The sequence below is a fragment of the Larimichthys crocea genome, chromosome XVII (genome assembly GCF_000972845.2).
Source record: "Larimichthys crocea isolate SSNF chromosome XVII, L_crocea_2.0, whole genome shotgun sequence".
NCBI lineage: Eukaryota > Metazoa > Chordata > Actinopteri > Sciaenidae > Larimichthys > Larimichthys crocea.
This window is the reverse complement of record NC_040027.1, coordinates 7016141-7031040: the sequence shown is the minus strand read 5'-3', so window position 1 is coordinate 7031040 and position 14900 is coordinate 7016141. Positions and strand designations below refer to the sequence as shown.

General features: G+C 47.4%; 1 protein-coding gene across 1 annotated transcript in view; it reads left to right on the top strand.

The window, feature by feature from the left end:
• Positions 1-14900, top strand: part of LOC104938491 (PATJ crumbs cell polarity complex component) — a 75029-nt gene that overhangs the window by 23981 nt on the left and 36148 nt on the right. Inside the window, exons 20-30 of the mRNA XM_027290215.1 lie at positions 3231-3440; positions 3521-3583; positions 9021-9359; positions 9560-9638; positions 9773-9827; positions 10062-10139; positions 10243-10314; positions 11178-11355; positions 11498-11608; positions 11806-11865; positions 12067-12166. Of these exons, the coding sequence (XP_027146016.1) occupies positions 3231-3440; positions 3521-3583; positions 9021-9359; positions 9560-9638; positions 9773-9827; positions 10062-10139; positions 10243-10314; positions 11178-11355; positions 11498-11608; positions 11806-11865; positions 12067-12166 (1345 nt within the window). The remainder of the gene's footprint in view (positions 1-3230; positions 3441-3520; positions 3584-9020; positions 9360-9559; positions 9639-9772; positions 9828-10061; positions 10140-10242; positions 10315-11177; positions 11356-11497; positions 11609-11805; positions 11866-12066; positions 12167-14900) is intronic.

The following is a 14900-nucleotide window of genomic DNA, read 5'->3' as shown; positions in this document are numbered from 1 at the left end:
TTACTGTCAGAGATTAACGAAGAACGTCTATTATCAGCAATTTAAACTGTAACGAGCTGCCGTGATGTCACAGTGATGTCACAGTGATGTCACAGTGAGGTCACAGTGAGGTCACAGTGAGGTCACAGTGAGGTCACAGTGAGGTCAGTGATCTCCAGGTGTTCTCTGTGATAACAGAGAATCAGACTCTGCTCGGCTTTAATTTGAATGTTAAATACAAGTTTTGTATTTCTTGCTTTAGTGCAGTAACAGATTGTTGTTTTCTAATTTCTTTAAACTTTTATCGTGAACGTAACGTGTGATTTACGACCATCAAACTGTCAAAAAACTCGAACATTGAAATTTAAAGTACATTTTTATTCAGAACTGATTTATTAATGAAGTTCTCCCTCGTCTGTAAATGATATTCTCAGGTTTCTGATCAGCTGACCTGTTTTTAATTGTTGGGCTGCGCTGGTCGACCTCCACGCGTCTGTGAGCGTTTGCATGTTTCGTCTGTTTGAGGTTGAAAAGTTTCAAATAAAACTAAAAGTCTGACGTTCGATGATCGCCTGACAGGAGTTTGTCCCTGGCCTCTGCTCCGTCTGTTTAACCAGAGTAACCAGAGGGACGACCCGGTCCTGCCAGAACCTAAAACCCCTCAGAGCCTCGCACAGCAGCTATCGAAGCTCTCCTGGTGAGAGCGGATGCACATTTTGTGAATCCCCCGTGCTGAACCCGGGGCATCGCCCGCGCTGCAGTACGAGCTGCTGTGCCAAGATTCAGATGCCAGAACAAAGACGGGCTGTATTTTTAGACTGAACAACATGGCTACAGGTGGTGAGGAGTCAGAACTCACGTCCTCCACTCCTACAAGATCCTCCGGAAAAAGAAAGGCCTCGGCTGTCAAACAGAGCACATATCAGAAACGTAGGAGAGAGCGAAAAATAAAGAAATTAAAAATGTACTTTGCCAAAAGTAGTGGAATGTTTCCACGGATGTTTTTTCTTTTCGTGAGCTGAACATGATTTTTTTGGATATGTAGGTTGCAGAGTGTCTACAAAAGTTTTTAAGACCTTCATGATGTCAGTCAGAATCAAACTTAAACTGAACCAAAACTAAGTTTTTCAAGTCTGTTTTGAACTTTTACACTTTAGAACTCGAGACCTTTCAGAGTCTCGGAGCCTCGATACGATGAGCGCAAAACTTTTCCTCATAATGAACGAACACGCCTGACTGCATCCATCCCCTGCTTCCTCCGTCAGCGTCCTCTTCACTCTCTCCTCCTCTGCCATTATGCCTGGTTACCTCCTCTTCTTCTTCCATAACGCCTGTTGGTACAAACACTCAGTTCGTCAGCTTGGCGGTGAGCTCAGAGCGACGGGTACCCGTCGCTCTGAGCTCACCGCCAAGCTGACGAACTGAGTGTTTGTACCAACAGGCGTTATGGAAGAAGAAGAGGAGGTAACCAGGCATAATGGCAGAGGAGGAGAGAGTGAAGAGGACGCTGACGGAGGAAGCAGGGGATGGATGCAGTCAGGCGTGTTCGTTCATTATGAGGAAAAGTTTTGCGCTCATCGTATCGAGGCTCCGAGACTCTGAAAGGTCTCGAGTTCTAAAGTGTAAAAGTTCAAAACAGACTTGAAAAACTTAGTTTTGGTTCAGTTTAAGTTTGATTCTGACTGACATCATGAAGGTCTTAAAAACTTTTGTAGACACTCTGCAACCTACATATCCAAAAAAATCATGTTCAGCTCACGAAAAGAAAAAACATCCGTGGAAACATTCCACTACTTTTGGCAAAGTACATTTTTAATTTCTTTATTTTTCGCTCTCTCCTACGTTTCTGATATGTGCTCTGTTTGACAGCCGAGGCCTTTCTTTTTCCGGAGGATCTTGTAGGAGTGGAGGACGTGAGTTCTGACTCCTCACCACCTGTAGCCATGTTGTTCAGTCTAAAAATACAGCCCGTCTTTGTTCTGGCATCTGAATCTTGGCACAGCAGCTCGTACTGCAGCGCGGGCGATGCCCCGGGTTCAGCACGGGGGATTCACAAAATGTGCATCCGCTCTCACCAGGAGAGCTTCGATAGCTGCTGTGCGAGTCTCTGAGGGGTTTTAGGTTCTGGCAGGACCGGGTCGTCCCTCTGGTTACTCTGGTTAAACAGACGGAGCAGAGGCCAGGGACAAACTCCTGTCAGGCGATCATCGAACGTCAGACTTTTAGTTTTATTTGAAACTTTTCAACCTCAAACAGACGAAACATGCAAACGCTCACAGACGACCAGCGCAGCCCAACAATTAAAAACAGGTCAGCTGATCAGAAACCTGAGAATATCATTTACAGACGAGGGAGAACTTCATTAATAAATCAGTTCTGAATAAAAATGTACTTTAAATTTCAATGTTCGAGTTTTTTGACAGTTCGTAAATCACACGTTACGTTCACGATAAAAGTTTAAAGAAATTAGAAAACAACAATCTGTTACTGCACTAAAGCAATAAATACAAAACTTGTATTTAACATTCAAATTAAAGCCGAGCAGAGCCTGATTCTCTGTTATCACAGTGTATTGACACACCTGGAGATCACTGACCTCACTGTGACCTCACTGTGACCTCACTGTGACCTCACTGTGACATCACTGTGACATCACTGTGACATCACGGCAGCTCGTTACAGTTTAAATTGCTGATAATAGACGTTCTTCGTTAATCTCTGACAGTAAAAACACGACGAGTCATTTCGTCATGCCGGACGTGTGACAGCTCGTTAACACTGATCAGATGAAACATGTGACATGTTTTAAACGATGATGAAACTTCTGCAGCGTCTCCTCGTCCTCCGTCAAACATTTGTCTCTCCGTCCTTCGTCCACCTTCCTGTCTGTCTCTCAGTTCTCCAGCTCTTGTTTGGACGCTGTGACCTTTGACCTCCATCCTGTTGATTACCGTGACGATGGATGATTAATAATCGACTTCACCTCTGCATGTTTGTACCGACGCTTTCCTCTGGTCTCTGTCTCCCCCTGCCTGTCTGTCTGCTGCTGTGCTGAGAGCCTCATGTAGTCTGAACATGGAGGTCTGTCTGTCTGTCTGTCTGTCTGTCTGCCTGCCTGCCTGCCTGTCTGTCTGTCTGTCTGTCTCTCTGTCTGTCTGTCTCTCTGTCTCTCTGTCTGTCTGCCTGTCTGTCTGTCTGCCTACCCACCCACCCCGTCACCTTAGCGTTACATGTTCTTGTTCTGTGTTCAGGACCCTCTGGATCCGGGCCGCTGTGTGATGGTGATCCGTTCTCTTGTTCCCGGTGGTTCTGCAGAGCATCATGGCGGTTTACTTCCTGGAGACCAGCTGGTGTCGGTCAACCAGACCCAGCTGGACCTGCTCAGCCTGGCCGAGGCTGTGGAGGTCCTGAAGTCCGCCCCGCCCGGCGCGGTCCGGCTCGGCATCCGCAAACCTCTGGTGGTACGTGTGCGCCTGCTCGCTCAGCGATCAGAGAAAAGTGAAGCTCGGTGTGATTTAAGTTCTGAACCCGTTCTGTGCAGGTGGAGAGACCGGAGAGGACGGACCAGGTGTGTCTGTACGACACACACCTGTCTGTGCCAAAGGTAGCACACACACACTCTGATACATGTAGTGGACCTCTGTTCTGGGTCAGAACTGAAGATGAAGTCCGTAACGTGTGAACAGACTCTTTAGCACGTTAGCACGTTAGCAAACGTTCATTAAATCTGAAACATCTGAGCGTGTTTTTAATCACTGCCTAACCCAGCATGAGAGATGAAGCTCCACACCTGGACCACAGACACCTGTCGGTCTCTGTCTGTCTCTGTCGGTCTCTGTCGGTCTCTGTCGGTCTCTGTCGGTCTCTGTCTGTCTCTGTCGGTCTCTGTCGGTCTCTGTCTGTCTCTGTCTGTCTCTGTCTGTCTCTGTCGGTCTCTGTCGGTCTCTGTCTCTGTCTGTCTCTCTGAGACGTTCAGGTGGATGCAGACTGAGTTTCTCCTCTTTCACGTGGTCCACTCTCTGCTCTGACTCTGCTCGGCCTCTTCATCTTCACGTTAAATCTCTGCTCTCTCTTTATCTCTTAACTCATTTCACTTCACTTTGCTTTATCGCTCTGGGCGGGAGATGAGCGGCGCTGCCGAGACTTTTGACTATGGAGAAAAATACATAGAGGAATAAATAAATGTGAATGAATATGTGCAGCGTGACGGGACGGAGTGGATTTACGCTGCCGTAAAACTGGACGACACAAAGAGCAATAACTGCAGGAAGACAAACGTCCACATGATCACACTTCATGTCTGAGCGGCTGTTTCTGCTGCTCGCTCGTAACGTCCTGATGAAAGAGAAAATATGAAGCTGGACTAAGACGAGGTGATACGAGCCGAGGCACGTGCAGCTGGTTCTGACCGCCGAGGCCGATATGACCACGAGACGCATGAACACGTGATGCATGAACACGTGATGCATGAACACGTGATGCATGAACACGTGATGCATGAACACGTGATGCATGAACACATGATGCATGAACACGCGATGCATGAATGCGTGAAGTCATTTCTGATTTATTTGACAAAGAATTGAAGCAAAATCTGAAACGAGCAAAACTTTTTATTATTTTTCAGTTTGTTGTGAAGTCAGAATTTAGTCGGAATCGAACCAGCGGCACGCGGCAGTGACGGAGAAACTGACGTTTTCTTATCAGCTGATGCACATTTATGCGCCTGTGATGAGCCAAAACCAGCCAATGATACCAACGAACTATCCAAAGTTTCCTTAGATTTATTAATTAGCTAAATATTTCAATAATCGATTCATCGTTTTTCGGTGTCTGAATCTTTGTGGAGATTGAAGAACGTCGTCCACAAACACTGAACAGCTGATCGACTGATGACAGACAGATGAGTGGATCTGCTGTGTTCACGCGTTCAGTGAAGGTTTATTCCTTTGTGGTTGATCAGAAACAAAAGATTTGATGTTGGCATGTTCTAAGTGTGTTCTAAGCGCGTTCTAAGTGGTATCCAAGCGTGTTTTAAGCGTGTTCTAAGCGCGTTTTTACGTCTTCTAAGCGTGTTTTAAGTGTGTTCTAAGCGTATTCTAAGTGTGTTTTAAGCGTGTTCTAAGTGTGTTTTAAGCGTGTTTTAAGGATGTTCTAAGCGTGTTTTAAGCGTCTTCTAAGTGTGTTCTAAGCGTGTTTTAAGCGTGTTCTAAGCATGTTTTAAGTGTGTTCTAAGCGTGTTTTAAGGATGTATTAAGCGTCTTCTAAGCATGTTCTAAGTGTGTTCTAAGCGTGTTCTAAGCGTGTTCTAAGCATGTTTTAAGCGTGTTATAAGCGTGTTTTAAGGATGTTTTAAGCGTGTTCTAAGTGTGTTCTAAGCATGTTTTAAGGATGTTTTAAGCGTCTTCTAAGCGTGTTCTAAGCATGTTTTAAGCGTGTTCTAAGCGTGTTTTAAGCATATAACCTGTAAGCAGCTGTTTGTTTGTGAACTCGACAAAACGACTTTCTGTTTGTTCGTTGCTGAAAATCTGTCGAGTAGTTTTCACAGAAGTTTCCTTTCTTTCATTTCTTCTCACCTCTGTCGTCTTTTCCTTCCTTCCTTCCTTCCTTCCTTCCTTCCTTCCTTCCTTCCTTCCTTCCTTCCTTCCTTCCTTCCTTCATCTCTCTCCTCTTTCATCTCCCCCTCTCCTCTCGTTCACCTTCCTTCACCCTCTCCTCTCTCCTCTCCTTAATCTCTCCTCCCTCCTCTCTGTCTCTGGAGCTGCTGACTCAGCTGGATGGCTGGATGGTATAAAGTGCTCTATCAGCTCAACCAGCAGCATCTCTCTCTTAAGTGAGTCGGGGGTGGAGCGGCTGGGGGGGGTACTGTGAGGACACTGTGGTCCTCCAGCATCAGTACACGCAGTACTGCAGTACTCTCCGAGATTACTACTGCAGTATAAAGTGAATATACTGTGAAGTGATGAACCGCTCTCTGAAATAAAAACTGCGTCCTCGGTTTGTCTTTGCTTTAAAAATCATCAGAAGTTCGTTAAAATGAGTCTGAATATTAAACAGCTGATTGTCTTTATCGCTTCAAACTTAGACCAGAGTTTGTTCATCAAGTCGTTGAGCTCATTACTTACAAATAGATTTTTATATGATCGATCTTTGGCTGCTCTGCTTTATACCAACTGAAGACTCCTCACGCCTCCTCAACAACTGCTCAGCGTAAACAAGTCTTACCTGGTCTGTCATAGACTGATGCTGGTTAGAACCATGAACAGACCTCATGGCCCTCTGCCCTCACACAGACCTGTGCTTTCACCCAAAGTACCACTTTACCTGTGTACCTGTAGTACTCTGCAGTATTGTGCAGTACTCGTCTGTACTCTGCAGTACTCGTCTGTACTCTGCAGTACTCTTCTGTACTCTGCAGTACTCGTCTGTACTTTGCAGTACTCGTCTGTTACTTTGTGTCCTCCTCTGGATCTGCGGCGCCGTCCTCTGCGCTGCTGTTTTATTTCCTGTTTTATATGCAGCCCATTTGGCTGAAGAGGGTTTTTCACAGCCCACAGGTCTCTGATGGGTTTCCATAAAGACAGCCGGGTCGGCGCTGTCACTTCACCGCCGGATCGTTCTCTGTCACGCCAGCCCGCTGACCAGAGAGAGACCCCCGTTACACATCCACACCTCGTTAACTTTTAGAGGTCATGTGTAGAAGACGAGCTGCTGCTGCTGCTGTAGTTACAGGCTGCCATCACATTATTCTGATCCACTTTGTGCAGATAAAGAGGCGCTGCGGCGAGCTCGGATCGCCCCGATTAAAACCCGAACACACGGGGAAGAAAGGAAGAGTTTACAGTCAGCAAACAGTAACAGCAGCCATCAACTTTACTGCCTGTTGTTGTAAAAGAAACGTCTCACACAGCTGCTGGAACACAGCTCGTATTTACATCATCAGCGTTCAAGAAGTCTGTGTTGGCACGGGCCGTGTACGAAGGCGGAGCAGAGGCCCGGGGTTCAAGTCCGAGTCTGTCTGTCTGTCTGTCTGTCTACCTGTCTGTCTGTCTGTCTGTCTGCACCTGTCAGAGCAAAGACTTCATTTAATTTAAAGTTTATTTATTCAGAAATCTTTCATGCAGCTCAGTAAAAACAATAATTAGAATCCAGCACAGATAATAAACATCAAATAATTCTAATTATAAAATGTTCTAATAAATAAAAACAAAATATTTGCATGAAAATTAAAATTCAGCAAACACAAAAACTATAAAACAATAAAATATTTCAGACATGATCAATAAACATTAATTTCATTAAATGATAATTAACATTTCATGTTTGTTTTTCTGAGCGTCGTCTCACTTTAAGAAGACAAACGTGAAATATTCAATCAGCCAGTCAGAAAGGACAAAGCTGCTGAGACAGGAAGCAGACAGGAAGGAGACAGGAAGCAGACAGGAAGGAGACAGGAAGGAGACAGGAAGGAGACAGGAAGCGGACATGAAGCAGACAGGAAGCAGACAGGAAGGAGACATGAAGCAGACATGAAGCAGACAGGAAGCAGACAGGAAGCAGACATGAAGCAGACAGGAAGCAGACAGGAAGCAGACAGGAAGCGGACGGGAAGCAGACAGGAAGCAGACAGGAAGCGGACAGGAAGCAGACAGGAAGGAGACAGGAAGCAGACAGGAAGCAGACAGGAAGCAGACAGGAAGCAGACAGACGGTCGGACTCAGATTTTTCATTGAGCGCCGCCAACAGGTCAAAGTTCATCAAAACTGATGAAGCAGCCTGGACTGAGCGTTCAGATTAATGTTGCTATGGTAACACATGTGACTGCAGGCGTGTTCATGTGCAGCCGGGCCAGTACCGGCATCTGTTTGGACCTGAGGTTTAGTCTTTGGAGACGACGTGTGTTTGAGTTCTGGACCGTTGGTCGACCAAAGGAGTCCAATAAGAATCACAGTGTTACAGCTGGTTCTGATCCGAACAGTGATCAAATATCAACATCATCATCAGGACCGGATCAATGACAGGACCGGATCAATGACAGGACCGGATCAGTGTACAGGACCGGATAAGTCTACAGGACCAGATCAGTCTACAGGACCAGATCAGAACCGAATCAGTGACAGAACCGAATCAGTGACAGAACCGGATCAGTGACAGGACCGGATCAATGACAGAACCTGATCAGTGACAGGACCGGATCAATGACAGAACCTGATCAGTGACAGAACCGGATCAGTGTACAGGACCGGATCAGTGTACAGGACCGGATCAGTGACAGGACCGGATCAGTGTACAGGACTGGATCAGTGTACAGGACTGGATCAATGACAGAACCGGATCAGTGTACAGGACCGGATCAGTGTACAGGACTCGAACCTGCAGCTGGACCGGCACCCGGCCTGCTGTGCAGAGTGAAGCGAGCGTCATCTCGTCCTCATCGCCTAATGGCAGATATTAAATGACAGTGTTTAAATCTTGAATATGAGGCCAGGCAGTCACGGCCAATACACATCAGTCTCAGAACATCCTGTTAGCGTTATGAGCTCTGCCGCTGCCGCCGTCTGCTCCTCACCTCCATTATATGGCTGTGATGGGCCGGCTTCCCAGGCCCAAATTAAAAGAAGAGGAACAAGTCCTTGACGATGAGGCTTCGTCGATGGAAATTAGCCTAAGTGTTGTCATTAATATTTCCCTGCGCGGGCTAATGTCTGCATCGTAATGTTAGGAACAGGATCTCCCCTCAGTATCTGCTGAGGAGGCTCTTTGGGGAGTTGGAGAAACCTTTATGTGTTCAGAGAGGAAGGCAAGTTTGAGATTTACTGACAGACTTTTACACTTTAGTTCTTCAGAGCAGACAGCAGCTGACATGACTGACAGGACGTCCACAGACTGACCTGATGCTTCGTGGTCGGTCTGTGTTTTAAATTGGTGGCAGTTTTTCAGAATAAAAGTTGAGATTTTAATGTTTTAAATTTGATTTATTACATTTTATTGTGGTAAAATGCCGCCGTGACCTTTGACCTCCTCGTCTGTTTTTGTTTCAGGGTTTCGGTGACGGCTCCATCCTGCCTGAAGACCTCCGACAAGACCAGGAGCAGGAGGAGGAGGAGGAGGAGGAGCCGGAGCTGATCCTGGATGGAGGTCTACCTCGCTACAGCTCCTTCTCTCGGACCTCCACTGACCTCCTGCCTGTAGAGGAGGGCAGGGAGATGGCCGTGGACGAGGAGGTGATGGAGACAGAGGAGGAGGAGGACAAGGAGGACGGCGTGAGGAAGCAGGAGAAAGTGGAGGAGAGCACGGGCTCCCTCCCCAGGAAACCTCCTCCGTCGTGGGAGGAGTGGAAGCTCGCTTCGTTGAGCCGGGCTAGAGGAGGAGCAGAGGAGGTGAGAGTCAGGAGATCAGCGTTAAGATGGAGGTGGAGGGAGGAGATCAGCGTTAAGATGGAGGTGGAGGGAGGAGTTTTTATATATTTTCATACTTTAACAGGAAGTCCCGCCTCTCTGATTGCTTTGATCTTTAATTGATGTTAATTGGTTAATTAATTAGTTTCTCTGATTGATGGGTCGTTGGGTCGTTCTGTCAGATTTGGACACATCGGCAGCGAGAGGACGAAGACCTGCAGAGACCGGACCAGGAAGGACCCGGACAGAACCTGGACCTGGGTCAGAAACAAACACAACCTTTATTATTACACATGTTTATATTATCATCAGTTTAAATGAAGAGCAGCTGTAACAAACATACAACGTGTGTGTGTGTGTGTGTGTGTGTGTGTGTGTGTGTGTGTGTATCACAGACTCCAGAGACAGTGAAGCCGACTCTGAACTCACTCTGACCGACACCGACACAGAGTCAGTATCTCCTCCATCACCTCCTTACTGTGTCTCCTTCTTTTGTCTCCTTCTCTTCTTTAATATCTCCTGTCCGTCCCCTCGCTCTCCTCCCTCCGTCACCTCCTCCTCGTCTCCTCGTTCCTTCACAGTCCTCTGTCGCCCTCTGCTGGTTCAGTTGTAGAACACACACAGACTTGTCATTTTGTTTTGAAGTTGGACAGTAAAAAATTGTTGTTGTTGTTTTGGGTGGAGGTCCGTCATGATTGACACAGAGAGGAGGAAGAGGCGGAGCCAAGGAGGAGCCTCTCTACCAATCAGAGGAGGCCACGGGTGAGAGACCTGCTTCACCTGCAGCTCGCTAGAAACAACCGCTAACTGAAGCTAACTGTGTGTGTGTGTGTGTGTGTGTGTGTGTGTGTGTGTGTGTTCACAGTGACCTTCCTGAAAGAGAGGAGGGGGAGGGAGAGGAGACTCCTGCCTTCAGTCACTGGGGACCCCCCCGCAGGTAAAACACACATTGCAACAGGTGGGACGCTGAGGCCCCCCAGGGTGGAGTTAATGTGGGTATAAACAGTGTCTGTGTCCTCAGGGTGGAGTTAATGTGGGTATAAACAGTGTCTGTGTCCTCAGGGTGGAGTTAATGTGGGTATAAACAGTGTCTGTGTCCTCAGGGTGGAGTTAATGTGGGTATAAACAGTGTCTGTGTCCTCAGGGTGGAGTTAATGTGGGTATAAACAGTGTCTGTGTCCTCAGGGTGGAGTTAATGTGGGTATAAACAGTGTCTGTGTCCTCAGGGTGGAGTTAATGTGGGTATAAACAGTGTCTGTGTCCTCAGGGTGGAGTTAATGTGGGTATAAACAGTGTCTGTGTCCTCAGGGTGGAGTTAATGTGGGTATAAACAGTGTCTGTGTCCTCAGGGTGGAGTTAATGTGGGTATAAACAGTGTCTGTGTCCTCAGGGTGGAGTTAATGTGGGTATAAACAGTGTCTGTGTCCTCAGGGTGGAGTTAATGTGGGTATAAACAGTGTCTGTGTCCTCAGGGTGGAGTTAATGTGGGTATAAACAGTGTCTGTGTCCTCAGGGTGGAGTTAATGTGGGTATAAACAGTGTCTGTGTCCTCAGGGTGGAGTTAATGTGGGTATAAACAGTGTCTGTGTCCTCAGGGTGGAGTTAATGTGGGTATAAACAGTGTCTGTGTCCTCAGGGTGGAGTTAATGTGGGTATAAACAGTGTCTGTGTCCTCAGGGTGGAGTTAATGTGGGTATAAACAGTGTCTGTGTCCTCAGGGTGGAGTTAATGTGGGTATAAACAGTGTCTGTGTCCTCAGGGTGGAGTTAATGTGGGTATAAACAGTGTCTGTGTCCTCAGGGTGGAGGTGTGGCCTGAGGAGGGTCAGTCTTTGGGTCTGAGCATCGTTGGAGGTCGTCATGTGATCAAGCGTCTGAGGAATGGGGAGGAGCTGAAGGGGATCTTCATCAAACAGGTTCTGTCCAACAGTCCTGCTGCCAAGACGCGCTGTCTGAAGACCGGGGACAAGATCCTGGAGGTAAGACCAGGTCTGACACCTGGACCGGGTCTGATACCTGACTACCTACGAAATCCGACACACCGGCCCTTTAAAGTCACAGCAAAGACCAAAGACTCGTGTGTGTGTGTGTGTGTGTGTGTGTGTGTGTGTGTGTGTGCAGGTGTCAGGTGTCGACCTACAGGCTGCCAGTCACGAGGAGGCGGTCAGCGCCATCAAATCCGCTCCGAGTCCCGTCGTGTTCGTCGTCCAGAGTCTGTCGGCGACTCCACGGGTAAAGTGTTAGCACGTTAGCATCTGTTAGCACACTGAACAGGAAACAGGAAGCTGGAGGTGAAAAATCAGCTGATTTAAAGTCTGACTGATCTTCACACTCAAACACGGAGCGCACACACACACACGTGTTACACACATGATGTGAAGTGATTGACACAGTCTCACGGTGTGTGTGTGTGTGTGTGTGTGTTTCAGCCTGTGTCTCTGACAGCTCCCAGCTACAGTAAACACAGAGCAGACAGGACAGAGCCTCCGGTAAGAACAGGAAGCACCTCCTCACGTGGTCACATGATCCGTGTGACGCGCTCGTCTCCTCTCTGTCACGCACTGATGGTGTTTGTCCAGCAGGGGGCAGCACAGCTCAGCTGAAGGCTTCAGTCTGCACTGGGAGGGCGGGAGGAAGACGGACGCTCACACCGCCTCACTCTGTCTGTCTGTTTGTCTTCATCTCTATAGCAACCAGCTGTGGCCCCACCCCCTCTGAGGCAGCCCCCGCCCTACAGACCTCCCAGCCAATCAGAGCAGGAGCAGAACTCTGACCTGGAGCAGGTCAAAGGTCAGTAACACACACACACACACAAACTTCACTTCAGTTCTTCCATATTTGGATTTCCTGTTCATTTCATGTCCTGTTTGCATCCAGACGTCGTCTGCATAATTAATAATCTCAGAGCGTGACGACCATCTTCTGCTTCAGGTCTCTGATCTCTGCATCAAACCTGATCATGTTACTTTGACTTTAACCTCAAAACTCTACCGGACTCGTCTCCGTCACCGGACTCGTCTCCGTCACCTCGTCTCCGTCACCGGACTCGTCTCCGTCACGTCTGTTTTGTTCCTCCCTGCATCGACTTCAAACTCCACCAGGAGTGTTTCAGAGCGTTTCTCCTCCAGGCTTTGTTTACTGGCTCAGATTTGGTTTTTCATTTTCCTGGTTCATGTTCTTCTAAACATGCTTCTACATGTGGAAATATGCTGCGTACTTCATCTGTTCCTCTTCTGTCTGTTTTTACCACCGGCAGTTTGAACAGAGGTATTTTATTTTGAAAATCCACTGGATTGATTCTCTGTGCAGTTTCTGTGTCTGGCTTCCTGTCAGCTCGAGTTGCTCTGTGACGCAGACTGTTCGCGGCGTGCGTCAGAAATAGAACAGACGTGTTTTCAACGCGGAGCCGAGCGGAGGCCCGCTTCTGAACCGGACCGCGGTGGAGCCGGTGGAGTTTGGAACATTGACTAGAGCGGCCGTGTATCGGTGCGGTGGAGTTTGGGTTAGATGATCTTTTTGAAGATTTCCACCATTATTTCTTCAGACTACATTTATTGTTCCCACCTTACCTGCTGCAGTGAATATTCTTCATAACCAGACTGATTATATGTGACAGAATTATTATGACCAAACACTGAATCTGAACATCACAGGGTGATGACTTTATTTTTAATGTATTCCTATAGATTTCATCGCACACTGTGTGTTCCTGTGTGTTTGTGTACTTGCTGTGTTCTGCCTCTGGGGGGCGGTAACGATCAGTGAGTCAGTGTGAATGTGCAGCCTGTAGGGGGCGCCTCGTCCCTGTGAGGCTGATGAACGAGCAGCTGAACCAGAATCAGTGAATTAGTTGGTGGTGTGAAGCGTTGCGTACTTCTCAAAGTTACATAGACTGAGAACAGACGTACGGATCACCTGATCACAGGTCAGTGTGGGTCAGCAGGAGGTAAAGGACTGTGTGTGTGTGTGTGTGTGTGTCACAGTGTGTATTCATGTGTAGCAGCTGTTAATGTGTGTGTTTCTGTCTTTGCAGGACTTGTTTGAACCAGCAGCCCGTCGCTCCGCCCGTCCGTAGGCCGGTCTCAGAGTGGAGGACGTCTTTGTGAACTTTGTCTCCGTCTTTTGTCTCTGTGGACTTTCAGGCTCCTCTCGCTGCCTCTGCCTCCCTCTGGTTGGTCTGGGTGCGTTTGTTTCGGTGTTTGGTTTGAAGCAGGCGGACGGGGCTGATGGTGTTTTTTTTTCTTTTTCTGGCTGCTGGTTGGAGGGTGTAGTTGTTTGTGGGAGGAGCTTGTTTGCTGCTGGTGCTCATGGTGTTTGGTGCTTTTGGGCTGATGGAGCTGATGGAGCTGTAGTCCATCACGAACAATCTGACCTTTGACCTTTGTACTAATGAATTCATTTGTGAAAACGTGAAGCACAGATCAGCTGATCGATCGTTCATAAAGTTCATCTGAAAATGTTTTAACAAACTGATTCCGTACACAATCACAAGCTAAGACTCAGTCTGTCTTGGTCTTTAGTCTGGTCTTGGAGACAGCTAAGACTCAGTCTGTCTTGGTCTTTAGTCTGGTCTTGGGTCTGTAACAGTCTTTGATGCTTGTCTTTGTCTCCGTCAGTCTCAGACTGTCTTTGGTTTAGGTCTGTGATTCTGTGATCTCCTCTTCCTCTTCCTCTTCCTCTTCCTCTTCCTCTTCCTCTCCTCCCTGCTGTTAAAGATCCTGTTGGTTGTTGCATCAATAATAAATGGTTCAGATGACGTCACACTGTTTCAGGCTGTTTTTCTCCGTCTGCAGCTCCAAACATCTGAGGAGCTTCTACAATATGTCTTCAGTCTTCAGGCGTCATGTCAGATATATTTCCAACACAGCTGCATTCAGTCAACATGGAACATTATTTCACCAACGTGACAACGACATGTCTGAGTGTGACGTGGAGTTCCTCTGAGGTCAGCTGACCCCGGCTGACTGTAAGGTGGAGCCGGTCCTTAAATCTGTAGCAGTGTCAGTTAACTCAGTCTGTAGAGCAGGTTCGTGTGTGTGTGTGTGTGTGTGTGTGTGTGTGAACCTCTTTATCTCAGTGTGTCACTTCCAGCTGAGCTCCTCTCACACTGATGGATGGATCCAATCAGCTGAGCGGCTTCATCCGGCCAGTCTGTCCGTCACAAGTTCAACTTCACTGAACTGACCATCAGTAATCAATACACAACATTAATCAAACCAATAACTAACGTTACTTTAATGTTAGACCAACGTTACTTTAATGTTAGACCGGCGTTACTTTAATGTCAGACCAACGTTACTTTAATGTTAGACCACACTCTGAACTCGTTAATTCGCCGTCTGTGTGTTTTTTCAGTCGTTACCATAGTAACTTGGTTTCCTGCAGTCTCAGTCCAGTTGTGAGGAGTGTTACTGCTCTGTGTCATAACTCATGTTGAACATTAAACCACACGTGTCAGTGTGCTGAGCAACACACACACACACACACACACACACACACACACACACACACACACACACACACA